The 21,142-nt window shown below is 40.3% G+C and overlaps 1 protein-coding gene and 1 non-coding gene across 2 annotated transcripts; one reads left to right on the forward strand and one right to left on the reverse strand.

Moving 5' to 3' along the window:
• Positions 1–14,314: 14,314 nt before the first annotated feature.
• Positions 14,315–15,668, reverse strand: LOC148770510 (uncharacterized). The gene has a single exon (XM_088818245.1). It carries the CDS (start codon positions 15,661–15,663, stop codon positions 14,419–14,421), a length of 1,245 nt encoding a protein of 414 aa, XP_088674371.1. The 5' UTR covers positions 15,664–15,668; the 3' UTR covers positions 14,315–14,418.
• A 515-nt stretch (positions 15,669–16,183) lies between these two features.
• On the forward strand, positions 16,184–16,290 carry LOC148770511 (small nucleolar RNA R71). The gene has a single exon (XR_016031475.1). It is a non-coding gene; the product is annotated as a small nucleolar RNA R71 (small nucleolar RNA).
• The last annotated feature ends 4,852 nt before the right edge of the window (positions 16,291–21,142 follow it).

The raw sequence follows: 21,142 nt of genomic DNA on the forward strand, positions 1-21,142 counted from the left end.
AGACTTCCTCATCAAACTCCTCTTCGTCACGTTGATGTACAACGGGCTGACGAATAGGTTGCTAAAATGGTGGTGTCCGTGCAGATCTATCCCTACACAACTCGTTCTGTTGAGCTAGATATTGCTTCATTCGATCTCGCATTCCACCAAGATTCATATGCAGGCGTTGAAAGTGTTGCTCCGTTGCCCTTGCCATAAACTTCTCGTCTCTTTCATTACCACTAACCGTCTTTGACATGGTGCACAAATTGCAAAAGAATGTTAAAGAAATATTTTTTTCCTCACCACTCCCTCACGTGTATCACTCTGGATGATGTTCACTCAATTTCACTCATGTTTCACACAATTTGGCTCTTACCCTTTTTTGATCTCACATTCACTTCCTTTTTCAACTTGTAAATTCCCTTCAACGTTCTAAAGAAACTAGTTGAGAAAATATTAAGTAAATTTTTGCTTTCATTCAAGGTTATATAAGTTTATTTTCAAAATTCAGAATAATAGAGGAAAATAAATGTCGGTTTTTGAATTTGATGTTAAAAGGAAATAAAAGGGTGTAAGAAAGAAGTAGATATTTGGTAGGAAATAAGGAAACAATGTGGAATTCAACCACGAGGAAAGTAGACAAGGAAACAAGATATTCAAAGACTAAGAAAGTAATTGTATCGTTCCTTGTTTGTATTTTCATATGGTGCTTCTGACAATACAACTCAAGTGAAGATTATATTGACTAGAAGACACAATGAAGAACCGAGACGAAATGAAATGAAGAACGAAAACAAATACACAAAAACAGAAGATAGGCGAAATCTGTTTGGAAATTGGCTCCGGTTACCAACTATTATGAACCCCGTAAAACTTGTTACGAGACCCAAATATATTACGCGGAAGCAAGAGCGGAAGGTCCGAAGAAAAGATTCAATAGGCGGAATTAGGAATATTGACTATAGAGAGCTAGAAACCAATATTATCAAGGTGAAAGTATTGACCCGTGATTATTACGAATCATAAACCAATACTATATTTCTAAGAATAGTTTACAAGAATCCACTCGCAGGAGTTGTTGAAGAACAACGAAGGAGAATTTTAATCTCTCTATATATTGCATAAAAACATCCAAAAAGTAATGACCCTAAAACAACTTATTTATAAGTCTCTAAAAGACCTAATCTAGCAAGGAAAACAATTTCTAAATTCTCTGTAATAATGAAATAACCAACTAAACTAAATCTAGTCAGAATCGGACTCTAAATGGCAAGAACTAAACTGTCTCAAAATTAAATACAAAAAATGATTAATTCTTCTTCCCCAAGTCACGTCTTCTCGTCTGGATGACAAAACGTACTCAATTATTTGATCTCGGTTTGCTTCACAACCTGCTCCGATAATTCACTCCAATTAAGTTCAGCTAGGATCAAACTAGGCTTCATTAATTCTTCATTTTGGAGCTTTTCTTTCACTAGGATCAAACTAGGCTTCTTTCACTCAAGCAGGGCTGATTCAATCCGCTTGGCTCGAGCTCGTGTAATCGGTCCTCTTGGCACATGCAGCTCGCCGAAACATCAACTCATTTTATCCACACAAAAAAAGTATCAAATATTCCTAAAAAATAGTAACCGCAATTTCAAGGTGAAAAAATCATTTTTTTTAACAAATTCCTATAGAATAGGGACCAAATATATCTATTAATTCATGTTTAATACATTTTTAAAAATAAAATAATTTATTTGATACGTACGGGTTGGAGCATATAAGTTTTTTAGAAGTACCAAAGTATTATTTCAAGTATCAAATGAGGGTTCGATGTTCCATTTTAATACCTACCAACATTAGTATATTAGCATTAGCGTTAGCATACAAATATATTAGTATTAGTATTAGCATTAGTATTAGTATTATGTATCAGTATTAGTATGAGTATTGGTATTAGTGATAGTATTAGAATTTGGATTAAGAGTAACATTAAGATTTGGATCATGATTAATATTAGTATTAGTATTAGTATTATTATTAGTATTATTATTAATACTAATATTGGTAATTTGTGGTATTCTCCCTTCTGTGTTCAACACATTGTTCTGTCAAGGTAGTGGCGTATACATCTCATCTCTTGTTGCAATATTTATAAGTTATGTTGTTGTTTGACTAATGTGCATCACGGATTGTACGACGTTATTGATGCACGTTACTTGAATCTCTATTGTGTTACTTCTCTGCTACCGTATTTGTTGTTGAATCAGTTATTTTTCATAAGATGCACATGGTGTAGAAGATTGCATTCCATAAAATAGAGTTATACCATATGTTTTAAATGATTTCACTTAATCTTCATATCGTGGTTTATGCGCTCCGTGTTTTCTTATTTGTAATATTTAATTGAAATTCCTATGTTACAACCTGAATTAAAAGATAAGTTTATCTTTTTTATTTGCTTTCACTTTGTGTACTTGAATTAGTGTTGTTACAAAAATATAGTCGCTTACAATTTTTTTTTTTAATTTTGTTACAAAGAGATAGTCACTTACCAAGTTTATTTCTTTTGATTTCCTTTATTATTTTCTTTTTATTTTGCAACACACAGGTCAAGGACTAGTTATTGTTTAAAAATGTTGGATGATGTATTTTATTTTGTTGCATATATATATATATATATATATATATATATATATATATATATATATATATATATATATATATATATATATATATATATATATATATATATATATGATGATGCTAATATGTAGCTCACCTAGGGTGGTGTAGAAAACGGGTTGGGAGAGCAAAGCAGACCAGTAGCTTGACAACTTGATGATCCTGAGGTACCTGCGAAATGAACACACGTGAACTAGGCCGGGGGTTGATACGGCGGAAACCCCTCCGACGCTCAAGTCAGACGTGCTGATAGTGGAAATAGTCCAGAGAATACAGTTGATAGTATTGCTCAGTTAATAGGACGTACCTTGTCGAATGAGTTCAAATGTGTATTTATAGCTTAGTTGAGATTGTCGGGCCCAAACCTTGCTTGAAGGTGATTGGGCCTCGGTGATAGTAGTCTTCGATATTGGGCTCGTGGCCCGGTAGATAAATAATTTGTAGGCCCATTGGGTTGGGCCAATTAGGCATATCATTAAGCCCCCCACTCTCGAGTCGATGTGGGGGCCATGTTGAAATGGGTTCTCAATCGTGTCGAGAGTGAAAATTGTAGTGTTCGTTCTTTGGCATATGGCCTGATGGTGTGCGAAAATGAATTGGAGCGTGTGTCGGAGGGGCGTGAATGCGCGTTGGCGCGTAGCGCGACCAAGTTGTCGCTATGTAAGTTATTTGAGTCGTCGGTGTTGTCCCGCGACGATGTAGTAGCGAATTGTCTCCTCGTGGGAGTTGTCTCGTCGCGGGGTAATATAGTTGATCGAGTTATCTCCTCGTGGGAGTTGTTTCGCGATAATGTGGTAGCACGGATCAAGTAATCTCCTCGTGGGAGTTGTCTCGTCGTGGGGTAATAGAGTTGATCGAGTTATCTCCTCGTGGGAGTTGTCTCGTGAAAATGTAGTAGCACGGAGCTAGTATTCTCCTCGTGGGAGTTGTTATTTATTGACATTGTCAATGTTTTGACGCGTTGCTTGTATGTGTTTACATATAGCCTTGTGCGTGATGTACTTGAGGAGGGGATCAGGCTCTCAAGAGTTTTTTTATGGGGATCGTGCCCCTTGTTAGACCTCGTGGGTCGTAAGTATGTTTGGACCGTGGCCACGTTTTAATGAAGGACCCATCGAAAACAAGTAGATAAATTTTGAGTAATCAAGCTGGCCAGGCTATATAGATTCTCATAATATCTCTAAGTGTTTATAGGGTTGTAATCGTGCTAACTTGAGCTTGCGATTATGTAGTGCATTGCGAGCGAGTTGTCTCTTCAAGAGAGTTGTCTTGCAGCGAAGTTGTAGGAGCATTGGATGACGCGCGTTTGAGGAGCGTGCGGATTGAGGTTGCTCTGAGCGAGTTGTCTCCTCACGGGAGTTGTCTCGCGGTGAGTAATATTTATCGAGTGAGGTGGTTGCACGTGGGAGTTGGCTCCTCGTGGGATTTTCCTCGCAAGGGGTTGTAGATCCGAGCGAGTTGTCTCCTCGTGGGAGTTGTTTCACTGCGGGATGTAGAAAGAGCGAGTTTGTTCCTCATGGGAGTTGTCTCACTGCGGGATGTAGGACAGAGCGAGTTTGCTCCTCGTGGGAGTTATCTCGCTGTGGTTTCGTAGACCCGAGGGAGTTGGCTCCTCGTGGGAGTTGTCTCGCAACGGGTTATATGACCGAGCGAGTTATCTCCTCGTGGGAGTTGTCTCGCTACGGGTTGTAGTTCCGAGCGAGTTGGCTCCTCTTGGGAGTTGCCTCGCTACGGGTTGTAGGAAGGAGCGAGTGATCTCCTCGTGGGAGTTGTCTCGCTTTGGTGTTGAGACCCGAGGAAGTTGGCTCCTCGTGGGAGTTACCTCGCAACGGGTGGTAGTACTGAGCGAGTTGGCTCCTCGTGGGAGTTGTCTCGCAAGCCCCCCACTCTCGAGACAATGTGGGAGCCAAGTCGAAAGGGGTACCGGATCGTATTGAGAGTAGATCGGTGATGTAGTCTTGCGTTAATCGTTGGCATGGCGTGGAGAAATAATATATTTTTTTTTTATTTTCCATTTGATAGCGAACGCAATTTGGTAGGTGCGTTAAAGAGCTCGCGCAATTTGGTGGAACGCGTTGAAATTCTCGTGCGATTTGGTGAAGCGAGTCAAAATCTACGCGCAATTTGGTGGAGGGCGGTGAAAGTTCCGTGCGATTTAATGGGAGCACGCAGTCCAAGGGCGCCTTGGGAAAGCGCGCGCGCGTGCTTGCAAGCGCTGCCATTAATTTCTTTTTTTTTTTTTTTTTTTTTTCTCCTGGCTGCTGACGCGCGCGCGCGTCAGCGCGTGAACACCACGCGCGCGTGCTGTGCACGCGCGCGCCCCTCTTCGTTTTTTTTTTTTTTTTTTTTTTTGTTTTCTGAGGTGGCGCGCGGCTCGGCTCTCGGGCGCGCGCGGCTCGGCTCTCGGGCGTGGCTTGGCTGCCCTTCTTCAAATTTTTATTTTTTATTCTCTTTTTTCTTCTTCTTCTTATTTCTTCTTTCTTCTCATCTTCTTCTTTTTTCTTCTTCTTTGATTTTTTTTTTTGTTCTCATCTTCTTCTTTTTTCTTCTTCTTTGATTTTTTTTTTTTTTCTCATCTTCTTCTTGTTTCTTCTTCTTTGATTTTTTTTTATTTCTTTTTTTCTTCATCTTCTTCTGGGGTTTCGCGTGCGCGATTTTACCCCCCTTTTTTTTTATATGGTTGATATTCACCCCCTTGGGATGTTCTATTTTTTGAGTAGGGAGACTATCCTCGTTCCTTGAGATGGGATGTGCACCCCCTTGGGGATGTTCTATTTTTTGAGTAGGGAGATTATCCTCGTTCCTTGAGATGAGATGTGCACCCCCTTGGGGATGTTCTATTTTTTGAGTAGGGAGATTCTACTCGTCTCTTGAGATGTGATGTGAACCCACTTAGGGTTGAAAGGTAAGGGTCATGCCCAACCTTAGGATGGGGATAACTGCCCACTGTAGGATGAGGCGCTCGAGACCTATGGTCTGAGGTGGATGCGCACGGTTGTGCCATTGGTTCGCGCGTGCGCGTCAGACCATTTTTCCTGTTTTTGAAGTAGGGACGTGAAACACTTGATGGGATGTGAAACCCCTTGGGGTTGAAAGGTAAGTGGATGTACCACCCTTGAGATGAGATGCCCAACTTTAGGATGGGATAGCCCCCCATTTAGGATGAGGCGATCACGAACCACTGGGGTGAGATGCCCTACCTTGGCGATTTATGGTGCCAGTGATTCAGTGGCAGCACGAGTTGAATCTTCCGTGATCATACGCTGAATGTCTTCTTCGGTTATCTGAACCGTTCGAGAAGTAAGTAGAAATTGATCATGTTGAGGACCCAGTGGGGCCTCACGAGGAGGAGCGTTGGCTCCTACTATGACGATGTATGGTGCCACTGCTTCAGTGGTAGCACAAGTTGAAGCTTCCGCGATTATACGCTGAAGGTCCTTATCGGTTATCTGAGCCGTTAGAGGAGCAAGTAGAAGTTGATCTTGTTGAAGGTTCGGCGATCATATGCTGAAGGTCCTCTTCGGTTATCTGAACCGTTCGAGGGGGGCGGAAGTAGACCCCCAGAGAGTCGATGACCCATGGCGAATGAAATGTTTTGGGGGCACTGTGAACCCCCAGGGAGTCGATAACCCTTGGCGAACGAAATATTTTGGGGGCAGATGTAAGCCCCCAGGGAGTCGATAACCCTTGGCGAGCGAAATATTTTGGGGGCAGATGTAAGCCCCCAGGGAGTCGATAACCCTTGGCGAGCGAAATGTTTTGGGGGCAGATGTGAGCCCCCAGGGAGTCGATAACCCTTGGCGAGCGAAATGTTTTGGGGGCAGATGTGAGCCCCCAGGGAGTCGATAACCCTTTCTAGTGTTGAAGGGCCTCCTCGGTTATTTGAACAATTCGAGGAGCAGGGAGTGGTGGATCGGCGAGTGGTGGGTCCCGAGGGGGGATCACCTGAACCTCGCGAGGCGGATCCATGGGATGGGGAGGAGGTGGCAAGCCAGAGCCTCCACGAGGTGGGAGGTCGTTAGCTGTGTCATTTTCTCTCCGAGCAGACGCCTCAGGAGGATCTTGTTGGCTACGTGATCTGGTTTGCATCGTTCCCACAGACGGCGCCAAAATGATGATGCTAATATGTAGCTCACCTAGGGTGGTGTAGAAAACGGGTTGGGAGAGCAAAGCAGACCAGTAGCTTGACAACTTGATGATCCTGAGGTACCTGCGAAATGAACACACGTGAACTAGGCCGGGGGTTGATCCGGCGGAAACCCCTCCGACGCTCAAGTCAGACGTGCTGATAGTGGAAATAGTCCAGAGAATACAGTTGATAGTATTGCTCAGTTAATAGGACGTACCTTGTCGAATGAGTTCAAATGTGTATTTATAGCTTAGTTGAGATTGTCGGGCCCAAACCTTGCTTGAAGGTGATTGGGCCTCGGTGATAGTAGTCTTCGATATTGGGCTCGTGGCCCGGTAGATAAATAATTTGTAGGCCCATTGGGTTGGGCCAATTAGGCATATCAATATATATATATATATATATATATATATATATATATATATATATATATATATATATATATATATATATATATATATATATATATATATATATATATATATATATATATATTACAAATTTACACATCACGTTATTTTTCTTTGTTATAGTAATTGCATTTCATATGTTACGATAAACAAGTAATTTTAAAAAGTAACTTTGCTTTGTCATATTATGTATATAACTGAACATAATCAATCATATGGATTTAGTTGATAGTTGAATAAAATTGGTTGGACGTATTTCTTTTATGGGGCAATTTGCTATACAACCGTAGAGAGTAATGCCCTTCCAAATGAGGAGTGAGTATTTGGCCATTTGCTAAAACTCCTCTAACTTTTAGTGGACGTCTTTCAACCTCCTTCGACGAGGACGTGCGGGCCTCCTCCACCGCCCTCGACGCTGCTGTTTTCTTCCACCTTTTGCTTCTTTCAGGATGAGGAAAACGAGGGCGAGTATGAGTACAAGTGGTAGTATTTGGCGGCAACAATTGATGGGAGTTATTTGGTGAAAATTTATTTTTATTTTTATCTTCACTGCATTTCCATGTAATGTCTAAGTTCTCTTTTTCAACTCTCTTTCTAAGCTCTCTATGTGATGTGCAATGCATTTATTCATATAGTAATAATCCTTAGTATAAGCTCTTTCAGTCTATCTATTCATGTAGTATTCAGTATTCATCCGAAGCTATATGTGTAAGCTCTCCGTATGTTGTATGTATAAATGTACGTGTTGCTTAATCGTCGGTATTAGCTTTCTGTGTAAGCTCTCTATATGTGATGTTGAATGCATTTATTTATGTAGTGATATTTATTCGTTCTAAGCTCTTTATGTGCTAGCTGCACTGGTTGTTGATATGCATGTTAATATATTGATTGTTAAGTTGTTTGTGTAAGCTGCGTGTGTTGTCGAATGTATATGTTTATTATGTAATGTTTATTATTGTAAATTCTATCGATTTAAGCTCTTTGTTAAAGCTAATCTATATATTCTTTAAGTGCATTTATTCATGTATTATTAAGTAATTCTCGGTCTCCATCGTTTAACTTGTTATTTGTTTAAACATTTTATGAATTATACGGCTTTCTAACTAAATTCTCTATGTAAGATTTCGTTTTTTATTCTATCAACTACAGCTTCGTTTGTTAAATCTCTTTATCCATGCTCACGTTTGACAAACTCTCTCTAACTACGCTATTTATTTGGCCTCTCGGTTGCTAGGCTCTATAACCCAGTTTTCATTTGCTATGCTCTCTAACTAATCTCTCGCATGCTAAGTTCTCTAATAAGCTCTTGTTTGATAACTATCTAACTAAGCTCTCTTTTCATTTGCTAAGTTCTCTTTTCATTTGAAAAGCTCTATAATTACGCTCTCTAATTAAGTTATCATTTGTCAAGTCTCTTTATCTAATTATGCTTTAACACTACTTAGAATGCATATTTATATAATTAATGAGCTCTCTAATTAATTAAGTTCTCACTTGCTAAGCTCTCCTTCAACACTACTTGAGTGCATATTTGTTTGATAAGCTCTTTAATTAATTTCTTGTTTGCTAATCTCTTCACTATAAATGTAGTTAAGCTCTGCAAATAATTGGAGCCAATAATGAATTTACCACAATATGTAAAAAAATTATGTAAACACGCGAGAGATGTATAAATTACTCCGCCTAAAGCATAGAGACCTCTCTCCAAAATTAATTCAGAGATCATAACAGTTAACAAATACTCACAAGTCAATAACAAACTGAAACACTAGTATTTAATGTTCAAGAGCAAAATCAAATACTTGATCTACAATAAATATATACATATATATAAAAAAAAATAACAAAAAAGGAGCACAAGTTGATGGATTCAACACCTAGAAAAATGCTTCAAAATCTAAACAAGCTAAGCCATCGACCAAATGTTATCCAATTAATCATTGTGAATGAAAAAAAAGAGCTCTGCGTTTGTGCATTACCATCACTTTCTCTTTCACATCAACAATCATGGCATTAATTCCAATCAATCTTCGAAAACTGTGAGGACACAATTGACATTTCATCAATAAAATACATCATAAAAAATAGAAAAAAGAGGGCCCAAGTAATGATATACCTAATTGGGCCGACCCAATGGGCTCCCAATTTATTTAATAATTGGGCCCACTACACGAAAGCCAAGCACCTTTAAAATAAGGCTTAGGCCCAACAAAGTAAACTCAACCCAATTATCGACATATAAATAGATGTTTTACTCATTTGTTAAGGTACCCTCTATTCACAAGTATTCTAGAGTGCATATTCTCTCTACCATCTCCACGATCCGTACATTTGACTTGAGCTTTGGAGGGGTTTCCGCCGGATCAACCCCCGGCTTAGTTCACGTGTGTTTATTTCGCAGCGACCTCAGGATCATCAAGTGTCAAGCTACTGATCCGCTTTGCTCTCCGAACTCGTTTTCTACACTACCTCACGTGATCCAAGTTATTCATCGATTCGAGAGTGGAGGGCTGGCAAGACAACTCCCATGAGGAGCAAACTCGCTCTGTCCTACAAACCCGTTGCGAGGCAAATCCCACGAGGAGCCAACTCCCTCGGTACTACGAACCCGCAGCGAGATAACTCCCACGAGCAGCTTGCTCAGTCCTACAACCCGCAGCGAGACAACTCCCACGAGGAGATAACTCGCTCGGTCCTATAACCCGTTGCGAGGCAACTCCCACGAGGAGCAAACTCCCTCGGGTCTACAAACCCTCAGCGAGATAACTCCCACAAAGAGACCACTCGCTCTGTCCTACAACCCGTTGTGAGGCAACTCCCACGAGGAGCCAACTCGCTCAGTACTACAACCCACAGCGAGACAACTCTCACGAGGAGTCAACTCGCTCGGTACTACGAACCCGCAACGAGACAACTCCCACGAGGAGCCAACTCGCTCGGTACTACCAACTCGCAGCGAGACAACTCCCACGAGGAGTAAACTCGCTCAGTACTACCAACCCACAGCGAGACAACTCCCACGAGGAGCCAACTCGCTCAGTACTGCCAACCCGCAGCGAGACAACTCCCACGAGGAGTAAACTCGCTCAGTACTACCAACCCACAGCGAGACAACTCCCACGAGGAGCCAACTCGCTCGGTACTACCAACCCGCAGCGAGACAACTCCCATGAGAAGCCAACTCGCTCGGTTCTACGAACCCACAGCGAGAGAACTCCCACGAGGAGACGACTCGCTGGGTACTTAGAACCCGCGGCGAGACAACTCCCACGAGGAGCCAACTCGTTCGGCACTATGAACCCGCTGCAAGGCGACTCCCAGGAGGAGCCACCTCGCTCGGTGATAAGACTCGCTGCGAGACAACTCCAACGAGGAGACAACTCGCTCAGAGTGACCTGAATCCGCACGCTCCCCAGTTGCGCGTCGTCCAACGCTCCTACAACTTCGCTGCGAGACAACTCCCACGAGGAGACAACTCGCCCGCAATTCACTACATAATCGCAAGCTCAAGTTAGCATTACAGCCCTAGAAACACTTAGAGATATTATGGGAATCTATATAGCCTGGCCAGCTTGATTACTCAAATTTATCTACATGTTTTCGACGGGTCATTCATAAAAACGTGGCCACGGTCCAAACATACTTACGACCCACGAGGTCCAATGTTGGGTGCTAAATACCAACACGCAAGTGCACGTATCGCAAACAAGTAGTAAAAGTGGACTCGTGAGAGTCGGATGTCGATCCCACAGGGAATACTCAAATTACCTAATCCTAAGTACCAAATTCTAACAACTATGATTTTTATCCAGCCTACGCAAGGTTGTCAAATTTAATCAACTAAATATATTAAACTAATTAGGAAAGCAAATAAACAAGAGATAATATCAATATAAAAACGGATCTAGGATTTTGTCTTCCCCCTATGCAAGAATTGCTCACCCAAAACCCCTCAATTATGAAATATATGATTCATGATTATTAACCTGAGACACTAATTTACTCATAACCCGCTGTCGCGTGTATTATGAGTCTATTATTCATAAACGGTTCACTATATGTCTATGCAAACCAATTATGAGTAAAGCATTAACTAACAAGTCTCGTAAATGGCTACCTAAGGTGATATCTGTATGTCTACGACACCACATGCAATTGACACACTCATCCGGTGAAAACTACTCGAAGGTTCTTCTACTTACCGTCTAATTATCAAAATAGCTCTGTCGAGTCAATCCCAATAATCACAGATAAAGCACATAAATTGATCAAGTTCATGCACTAACAATCATAACAAGTAGAAGAAATAATCATAAAATCATAATTGCATAATCTCAAGAAAAAGGGTTCGCAATCCCTACATAGGGTTCCAACAAAATCCTAGATTAAAAACTTAGCTACGCATGTTCGTTACGAAAAACATAATAAAAATACGAAAAATCATAAAACTATAAATAACAATAAAAGAGGAGAACTATGATGAAGATTTGTCAAGTCTTCGTCTTCGTTCTTGTGCTCCTTGATTGCGTGTAGAAAGATGAAAGATAAAAACTAAAAATAAAGATAAAAGGTAGAAAGATCCAAGATAATCCTAATTGTGTGCTTGTGGCCTTTAAATAGGGTGCAAAAATATAATAGGGCGGGTTTCCTTGTGTAATTAAAATTCCTTCACTGCGCCATCACGACCATCCGGACGGCCGTGTGAGATTTATGCCTAAACTCCGCACGGCCGCGCGGTCCTTGATACTCCAGAATTCTGCTTTTTCACTTTTGGCCCACTTTTTCTCCGAATTTGCAGTTTTCACCCCAAAAGTTGCCAATTCTTCAATTTGCACCTAAAATACAAATAATAACCAAATTAAGCACCAATTATCGTAAAAACACATCAAAAGCTCCAATTAAAAGGTACAATTAAGTGTATAAATATACACTTAACACACCCCCAAACTTGAACTTTTGCTTGTCCTCAAGTAAAATCAATGTAAAGACACAAAACACGACTATACATCTCATTACATAGATCGATTGGTCAACTTCGCGTTTTCAGAACTTGCAATTGTGATGATAATTCCTAGGTATTCGCAAGCTTAACATTCAACGGCACTTAGTCACTCACTATTACCAAAAACCACAAATCATACAATTGCTTCAAATATCCAATATTTGCAAGTTAAAGATAGAAAGAATTTGTACTTACATGCATATATTTGACTCCAAATACTCACCAAATTATTTTACTCAACTAATATTGAACAATAAGCTATTGGGATCATTGGGACTTTGTGGCTTTCAATTGTTAGGCTCTTTGGTCCGAGGTAGGTAATATGGGAATGTGTGGCTAATTTTCTTGAATTGAGGTGATTACGCCAAAATTTGAAAGCTAGGCGTTTGAAACAATAAATTCACCTCTAGGGACTTTAATAAACTCGACTCTCCAAAATTCACACGTCAACACTTTTGCCTTGAGGCAATGGATCGAGTTTTCAACACAATTCAACCACTAGTCCTTATTTCTCCCTTCTAATCTATTCTTCTTCTTCTTTTTTTTTTTTTTTTTTTTTTTTTTTTTTTTTTTTTTCGAATCGAATTTAGATATATATATATATATATAAAGATGCACGTATATATATATATATATATCTATATATTTTTTTCTTTTCTTTTTTTTTTTTTTTTTTTTTCTTTTTTTTTTTTTTTTTTTCCGAAGAAGAAGAAAGATCTAATAAAACATTTCGACCGAACTCCAAGGGATAATTATTCAAAAATCTCCACTTTTCCACCTTCTACAAATTGGCTAAAAGAAAGAACACCTTTTTTCTCCGAGGCTCAAATCAAGGTTCGAAGGATAAAAATTTAAAGGTAGGCTTGAAAGGCTCAAACGGTTCAAAGAAGGCCCAAATCATATCCCAAATCACTTATTATCAACACTTCGTATCATAAATGTCCTAAGGTGAGATTTAAAACCGAACAAAGCATGATTGAGCACAAATAAATTCCAAATTTAAAATGCAAAACATTCAACCAAAGCAATGCACAAAGTGTGATTCCTAGCAATAATTCACTTCTACGTTCCGTTGAATCGAAAGCTAAACAAATATCTACTCCTTATCAACATAAAACAAGTAATCTCATCATCAAACATTGACCATCTCCCATCATAATAATTCATCGATGCGTCGAACCAAATTCTTTTTTTTTTTTTTATTTATTTATTTATTTATTTAATTTTTTTTTTCAAAGCAAATAAAAAAAAACGGGAATAATAAAACGAAAACTAAAGCAAAAACTAAAGCATGCAAACTAAAAAAAATTAAAACACAAAAAAAAACACAAATAAATCGCACATAACGAAAACAAGTAGTTAACCACCCCCAAACTTAAAATTCACATTGCCCTCAATGTGATTCGCCCGGAGTTTAAGGATAGAAAACACCTGTTTAAACGTCGGGACCACCGTTCGGGTTGCTCACCAACTCCACCATGTGCATGAGCATCATCCTCCTCGTCATCCTCCAATAGCTCGGGTACCGGCTCAAGAATCGGTGCGGGAAAATCGTCGAACACCTTGTGGGCGTTCTTGGTGGAATGGGTTTTTTTTCGAGAAAATTGCACCGTTCTTGAATCTCCCTGCGCAAATCAACAACAAACCACCTTGATTACGTAGTATATGTGTGTAGTAGGTAAATTTTCGGTGAAATTTGTCAAAGAAAAGGGAAAATTTCGAAAAAGGAAGGCGAGGGTTCGAATTGGGGGAGAGAGGGAATTTGGGAATTATGGAAATTGCTTTTTTTTTTTTTTTTTTTTTTTTCGCACGGCCGTGCGAAAGTATGGCCTAAAATCCGCACGGCCGTGCCATTTGGTGAATTTGGGCAGTAGCCCTTCTTAATTTAGGACGGCCGTGCGAAATTATGGCCTAAAATCCGCACGGCCGTGCCATTTGGTGAATTTGTGCAGTAGCTTCCCCGAAATCTCACACGGCCGTGTGAGATTTCTGCCTCTTTCTTGCACGGCCGTGTAAATAATTGCAATTGGGTCCCTGAAAAAGAAAAACTTCTAATTAGTGCCCAAAAACTTTTTTTTTTTTTTTTTTTTTTTTTTTGAAAAATAAAATAAAATGAAAGCAAAACTAAAAATTTAAAATAACATAAAATAAGAAAAACGAAAGCTCGGGTTGCCTCCCGAGAAGCGCTAAGTTTACAGTCTTCAGCCAGACTTTGTTCTTGCTCTTCAATTCCTTAGCTTTTGAACCCATCTCCTTACTTCCTTTTGGAGAAAGTCTTGAATAAATGGGTTGATCCGATTCTTCTTTCGACTGGTTCGTTTAGGAATGCCCTTGAATTTATTCTTCTTGATGTCATGAGGCTTGCCAACATCGTCTTTTATCACGGTGTTTTGAGTAGGTGTTGTAACCAACTCAACCCTTTTCTTTTGTTCTCCTACATGCACATTAGTATCCACAAAAAAATTTAAATCATGTAATTTAACAGGAAAAAGTTTAGAATCACTTACCTCATCAAGAAGATAACATCCATTAGCCGTAATAGGCTTTTCATCCACCCGGTACACCTTGAAGATCACTGTTTCTTCCCCCACACTCATTCTTAGCTCTCTCTTTCCTACATCAATAATTGACCTACCGGTTGCTAAGAATGGGCGTCCTAAAATAAGGGGAATATTTTCATCTTCCTCTATGTCTAGTACTAGAAAATCGGCCGGGAGTATGAACTTATCTACCTTGACCAATACATCTTCAACTATACCTAAAGGGTGAGTAAAAGATCTATCGGCTAGCTGCAAGGTCACGGAAGTAGGCTTAATTTCTCCTAAATTCAATTTCTCATAAATTGATAAAGGCATTAAATTTACGCTCGCCCCTTGATCACACAACGCCCGCCCAAAATACCTAGTACCTATTGTGCATGGAATGGTACAACTGCCCGGGTCTCTAAGCTTCGGTGGAATTTTATTTGCAAGGATAGCACTACTTTGCTCATTGAGGTCTATGATTGCTGCACACTCCGGAAGCCTCATCTTTTTCGATACAAGTTCCTTTATAAACTTAACCCAATTCGGCATATGCTTAAGTGCCTCAACAAAAGGAATATTAACATGCAACTTTTTAAGATAATCCAAAAATAACTGAAATTGCATATCAAGCTTAGAGTTTTGAAAACGTTGAGGGAAAGGTACCTTGGGAGTAGGTTCACTTACTGTGATTTTTGTGTTGCTTGGCCCTACCTCGTTTTTTTCCTTGGGCTCCTCTTCAATAGGCGGTGGTGCTACGGACTTTTTAGGACCTTCCTCTAATTGCCTCCCATTTCGCAAACTTACTGCATTGCACTGCTCGATGTTGCTCTTTCGAGGATCTTCCGTATTCGACGGCAGTGCTTCCGACGGCCTCGCGTTTAGTTGGGTTGCAAGTTGACCCATTTGTGTCTCAAGGTTCCGAATGGATGCTTGAGTCGACGTCATGAATTTTGCTAAGATGTCAGCGATGTCAACTTCTTGGGGTGGAGCTTGAGGTGGATTTTGGAATTCGGGCGCTGGCCTTTTTCCTTGCTGATTTCCTCCCCATCCAAAGTTGGGGTGATCTTTCCATCCCGGATTATAAGTGTTGGAGTACGGGTTCCTCTGTTGTCGGTTGGTGTCATTCACGTAATTTAGAGACTCCGTTTCTACTAAGCACCGGTCGGGACCTTGGATTGCATGGACTTGCTGGGTCTGCAAAGCTGCAACTTGCTTTGATAGCTTTTCTAACTGGGCGGTGATTGCGGTGACCCCGTCAAACTCTAAAAATCCTCCCGTCTTATTGGCTCAGCTATTTGACCGGTCCGATGGCCGCATGTATTTATTCCTAGCGATTCGCTCCAAAAGTTCGTATGCTTCGTCATAGGTCAAGCTCATGAACATACCGCCAGCTGCTGAATCGAGCACCGTTCTCGAATTATCTTGCAATCTGTCATAAAATATTTGAAGTTGCCGCCACTCTTGAAGACCATGATTGGGGCATCTCCGAATTAATTGTTTGAATCGCTCCCACGTCTCGAACAACGCTTCACCGGCTTCTTGTAAGAAGTTTTGTATTTCTCTCCGGATTCTCTCAGTTTTGGTTGGGGAGTTGTACGTATTCATGAAGAGCTGTGCTAGCTGGGGCCAAGATGAGATGGAGTGCGGTGCACGAGTTTGTAACCATTCTCGGGCTGCTCCTTGCAAAGAGTGCTTGAAAAGGCGGAGTTGCAGTGCTTCAGGAGATACTCCGTTCATCTTGTGCGAATCACACGTTTCGAGAAAATTGACCAAGTGGAGATGCGGATCTTCATGAGCTAATCCGCTGAACAACCCATTGTTTTGGAGCATAGTAAGGAGTCCCGCTCGAATTTCGAAATTGTTGGCTTCAATGGGGGGCTGCTGGATGCTCGATTGGAACCCATTGAGTGTTGGAACGGTGTACTCATGCAATGCTCGTTGACGATGTGGTGGATTAATGAGCTGCTGTTGCTCTTGCTCGTTGACGATATTTCCTGCCGCATTCAGTAGGTGCCCTTGGTCATCTCCCCTACGATTATTCTCTTCTTCCATTCGCATAAAAAGTACCTAAAACAAAAATAATAAAAATAAAATAAGCAAAAACAATAATAAAATAAAAAAAATAAAAACGGCTGAAGTAAGAAAAATTGCTCAAATTTAATATTAGGATAAATAGATAATTTAGCCGTATTCCCCGGCAGCGGCGCCAAAAACTTGTTGGGTGCTAAATACCTAACACGCAAGTGCACGTATCGCAAACAAGTAGTAAAAGTGGACTCGTGAGAGTCGGATGTCGATCCCACAGGGAATACTCAAATTACCTAATCCTAAGTACCAAATTCTAACAACTATGATTTTTATCCAGCCTACGCAAGGTTGTCAAATTTAATCAACTAAATATATTAAACTAATTAGGAAAGCAAATAAACAAGAGATAATATCAATATAAAAACGGATCTAGGATTTTGTCTTCCCCCTATGCAAGAATTGCTCACCCAAAACCCCTCAATTATGAAATATATGATTCATGATTATTAACCCGAGACACTAATTTACTCATAACCCGCTGTCGCGTGTATTATGAGTCTATTATTCATAAACGGTTCACTATATGTCTATGCAAACCAATTATGAGTAAAGCATTAACTAACAAGTCTCGTAAATGGCTACCTAAGGTGATATCTGTATGTCTATGACACCACATGCAATTGACACACTCATCCGGTGAAAACTACTCGAAGGTTCTTCTACTTACCGTCTAATTATCAAAATAGCTCTGTCGAGTCAATCCCAATAATCACAGATAAAGCACATAAATTGATCAAGTTCATGCACTAACAATCATAACAAGTAGAAGAAATAATCATAAAATCATAATTGCATAATCTCAAGAAAAAGGGTTCGCAATCCCTACATAGGGTTCCAACAAAATCCTAGATTAAAAACTTAGCTACGCATGTTCGTTACGAAAAACATAATAAAAATACGAAAAATCATAAAACTATAAATAACAATAAAAGAGGAGAACTATGATGAAGATTCGTCAAGTCTTCGTCTTCGTTCTTGTGCTCCTTGATTGCGTGTAGAAAGATGAAAGATAAAAACTAAAAATAAAGATAAAAGGTAGAAAGATCCAAGATAATCCTAATTGTGTGCTTGTGGCCTTTAAATAGGGTGCAAAAATATAATAGGGCGGGTTTCCTTGTGTAATTAAAATTCCTTCACTGCGCCATCACGACCAACCGGACGGCCGTGTGAGATTTATGCCTAAACTCCGCACGGCCGCGCGGTCCTTGATACTCCAGAATTCTGCTTTTTCACTTTTGGCCCACTTTTTCTCCGAATTTGCAGTTTTCACCCCAAAAGTTGCCAATTCTTCAATTTGCACCTAAAATACAAATAATAACCAAATTAAGCACCAATTATCGTAAAAACACATCAAAAGCTCCAATTAAAAGGTACAATTAAGTGTATAAATATACACTTAACATCCAACAAGGGGCGCGATCCACATAAAAAAAATCTTGAGAGTCAGATCCCCTCCTCATGTAGATCATGTCGCACAAGGCTATATGTAAACACATACAACCAACGCGTCAAAACATTGACAATGTCAATAAATAACAACTCCCACGAGGAGAATACTTGCTCCGTGCTACTACATTATCACGAGACAACTCCCACGAGGAGATAACTCGATCAACTCTATTACCCCGCAACGAGACAACTCCCACGAGGAGATAACTCGATCTGCGCTACTACATCGTCGCGGGACAACACCAACGACCAAAGTAACTTACATCGCGAAAACTTAGTCGCGCTACGCGCCAACGCGCTTTCACGCCCCTCTGACACACGCTCCAACACGTTTTCGCACACCATTAGGTCATACGCCGACGCGAATCCACTACAATTTCTACTCTCGACATGATCTGGAACCCATTGCGACATGGCCCCACATCGACTCGAGAGTGGGGGGCTTAATGATATGCCTAATTGGGTCAACCCAATGGGCCTACAATTTTGATGATATGCCTAATTAGGCCAACCCAATGGGCCTAAATGTGCAATTTCTTTATCTAATGGGCCACGAACCTAATATTTAAGACCACTGTCACCGAGGCCCAATCACCTTCAAGTAAGGTTTGGGCCCGACAATCTCAACTAAGTTATAACTAATCATTTGAACTCATTCCTTAAGGTACGTCCTATTAACTTAGCAATAATATCAACTGTATTCTCTGGACTATTTCCACTATCCGCACGTCTGACTTGAGCGTCGGAAGGGTTTCCGCCGGATCAACCCCCGGCTTCGTTTACGTGTTCTATGATTGCAGGTATCTCAAAGTCATCAAGCTCGTGACCCAGTGATCTACTCTGCTCTTCCAGCTCATCCATACATCAACTCTTTAAGATGATCTATCTCTAGCATCATCACCAATATTATTAATAAATAGGCAAATTTGGCATGTCCTTTAACCTATAGGAAATAATTTTGAGGGAGGGCTCTAGCTAAGTTTCCCTTCTTTTATATAACTTACATTGCATTGTAGGTGAATTATTAATTCTTTCTATTGTTGTATGTTTTATTATTACAAATGTTTGATTTTGAAATGGTCCTCGTGCGAGAAGACAGTGGAGAAGGCATTTTTGTTTGAGGTAGCATAGTGAGAGCTCTAATCAGTGTTCTAAAAATCGGCCGAGGCGGCCGATTAATCGGTCTCCAAGGCGGAGGCGGTCCCAAACCTTGACGATTTTGGTGTAAAGGTTTGATTGTTTTTTGACATGTGAGACGGTTTTAGGCGGTCTAAGGCGGGTCGAGGCGGTCAAAACCTTGGAGACGGATCAAACTTTGGTGCAAAAATCGGTTTTTTTTTTCTCTTTTTCTTTTTTACTTTTTTTATTCAAAATTAAAATTGTTAATAAAAATGAGTTTATGCTTGCAATGCTAATGAGTTTAATTTTTATTATTAAACAACATAATGATATATGCTTGCAATGTTCAAGAATAAATTTAAATTCAAAAGAATTGGGTTTCGTTTTGTATTTTTTAAGGATTTTTATCGTACTATGATCTTATTATCTTTCGATTCCCGGCTGGTGCATGCATTGGCTATGATGACAATTGCGCTTTCGTAACGATTGGGTCCGTTGCTATTATCTTTCGTAACGGTTGGGTCCGTTGCTATTATCTGATCACCAGATGAATATCCCTGTGTTGTTGAACCTCTTTATGTTTATGTTTCTTTTGCCTCATTCCATCATTTTTAAAGAAAAGTTACTCTTTATGTTTATGTTTCTTTTGCCTCATTCCATCATTTTTAAAGAAAAAACTTTTCTTTTCAAATAGTGGTTTTGTTTATGTTTATTTTGCCTCATTCCATCATTTTTAAAGAAAAACTTTTCAAATAGTGGTTTAACTAGGGCTGTGCATGGATCGATTTTAACCAACAACCAACACATTTTCCACCCATAATTTATGACGGATAATCAATGATGGCGCATAATCTCAGAGATATATGAAATAAATTTTATCTTTTGTTGGAAGGATTGATTTTTAATTTCTTTTTAGGGTAAATTAAAACTACCCCTGATGTATGTGTTGGGGATCGTGCATGTATACGCAGCGGAATTTAAAATTTTTAGATCGAACTAGTTTCGATTACATGCATAAACTAATCACATAGTCAACGTACCTTAACGCTTCCGCCATACATATGGTAATTATCGATTTAATTGAAAAACGCGTAAAACCGAAAATCACGAAACATGCTTATTCATCATTCAATAAAATCGAAACACGTAATCACATATTACTCATGCTCGCAAATTAATAATCATACAAACATGTTCGAATGGAATTACGAAAGTTCCGATTTAATTACCTCTTGTAGCGTGCGATTTCGACGAATCGAAATCCTAGAACGAGTCACGTACAAGCTGCTAATTACCAATCCACGGGGCTGCAACTCACGGCTGGACCAAGCTGATCCAGCAAGCGACGAACGACAGTGAACGGCAGCAGCAGCGGCGGCGCGTGGCAGCGGCAGCGGCGGCGCGTGAGCGGCGTATCGGCGCGTGCGGCGGTGCGTGGATTCGTCGGGGCAGCAGCTCCTCTCCAATTAGGTTTCACCTCGTATTTTCGACCCACTCGAACTACAGCACTAGATGTAAACGAGTTAGATAACAACACGAATAAAACGAAGGAAAAAGAGGAGAAAAACCGGCGGTTTTCCGGCGGTGGTCGGCGGTGGCGCGCCGGTGGAGCAACGGCCGAAGAGGGGAGCGGCTAGGGCTTGAGCGGCTAGGGTTTGGTGCTGAAAATCTGATCTCAAAACTCTTTTTGAGGTCTATTTATACTTAGGGTTTTCAACCCTAGTGGGCTTAAGTCATTGGGCTTGACCCACTGATGCATTAAGCCTAT

The sequence above is a fragment of the Erythranthe guttata genome, chromosome 5 (assembly GCF_056151865.1).
Source record: "Erythranthe guttata isolate IM_541 chromosome 5, IM_541, whole genome shotgun sequence".
Classification (NCBI taxonomy): Eukaryota; Viridiplantae; Streptophyta; class Magnoliopsida; order Lamiales; family Phrymaceae; genus Erythranthe; species Erythranthe guttata.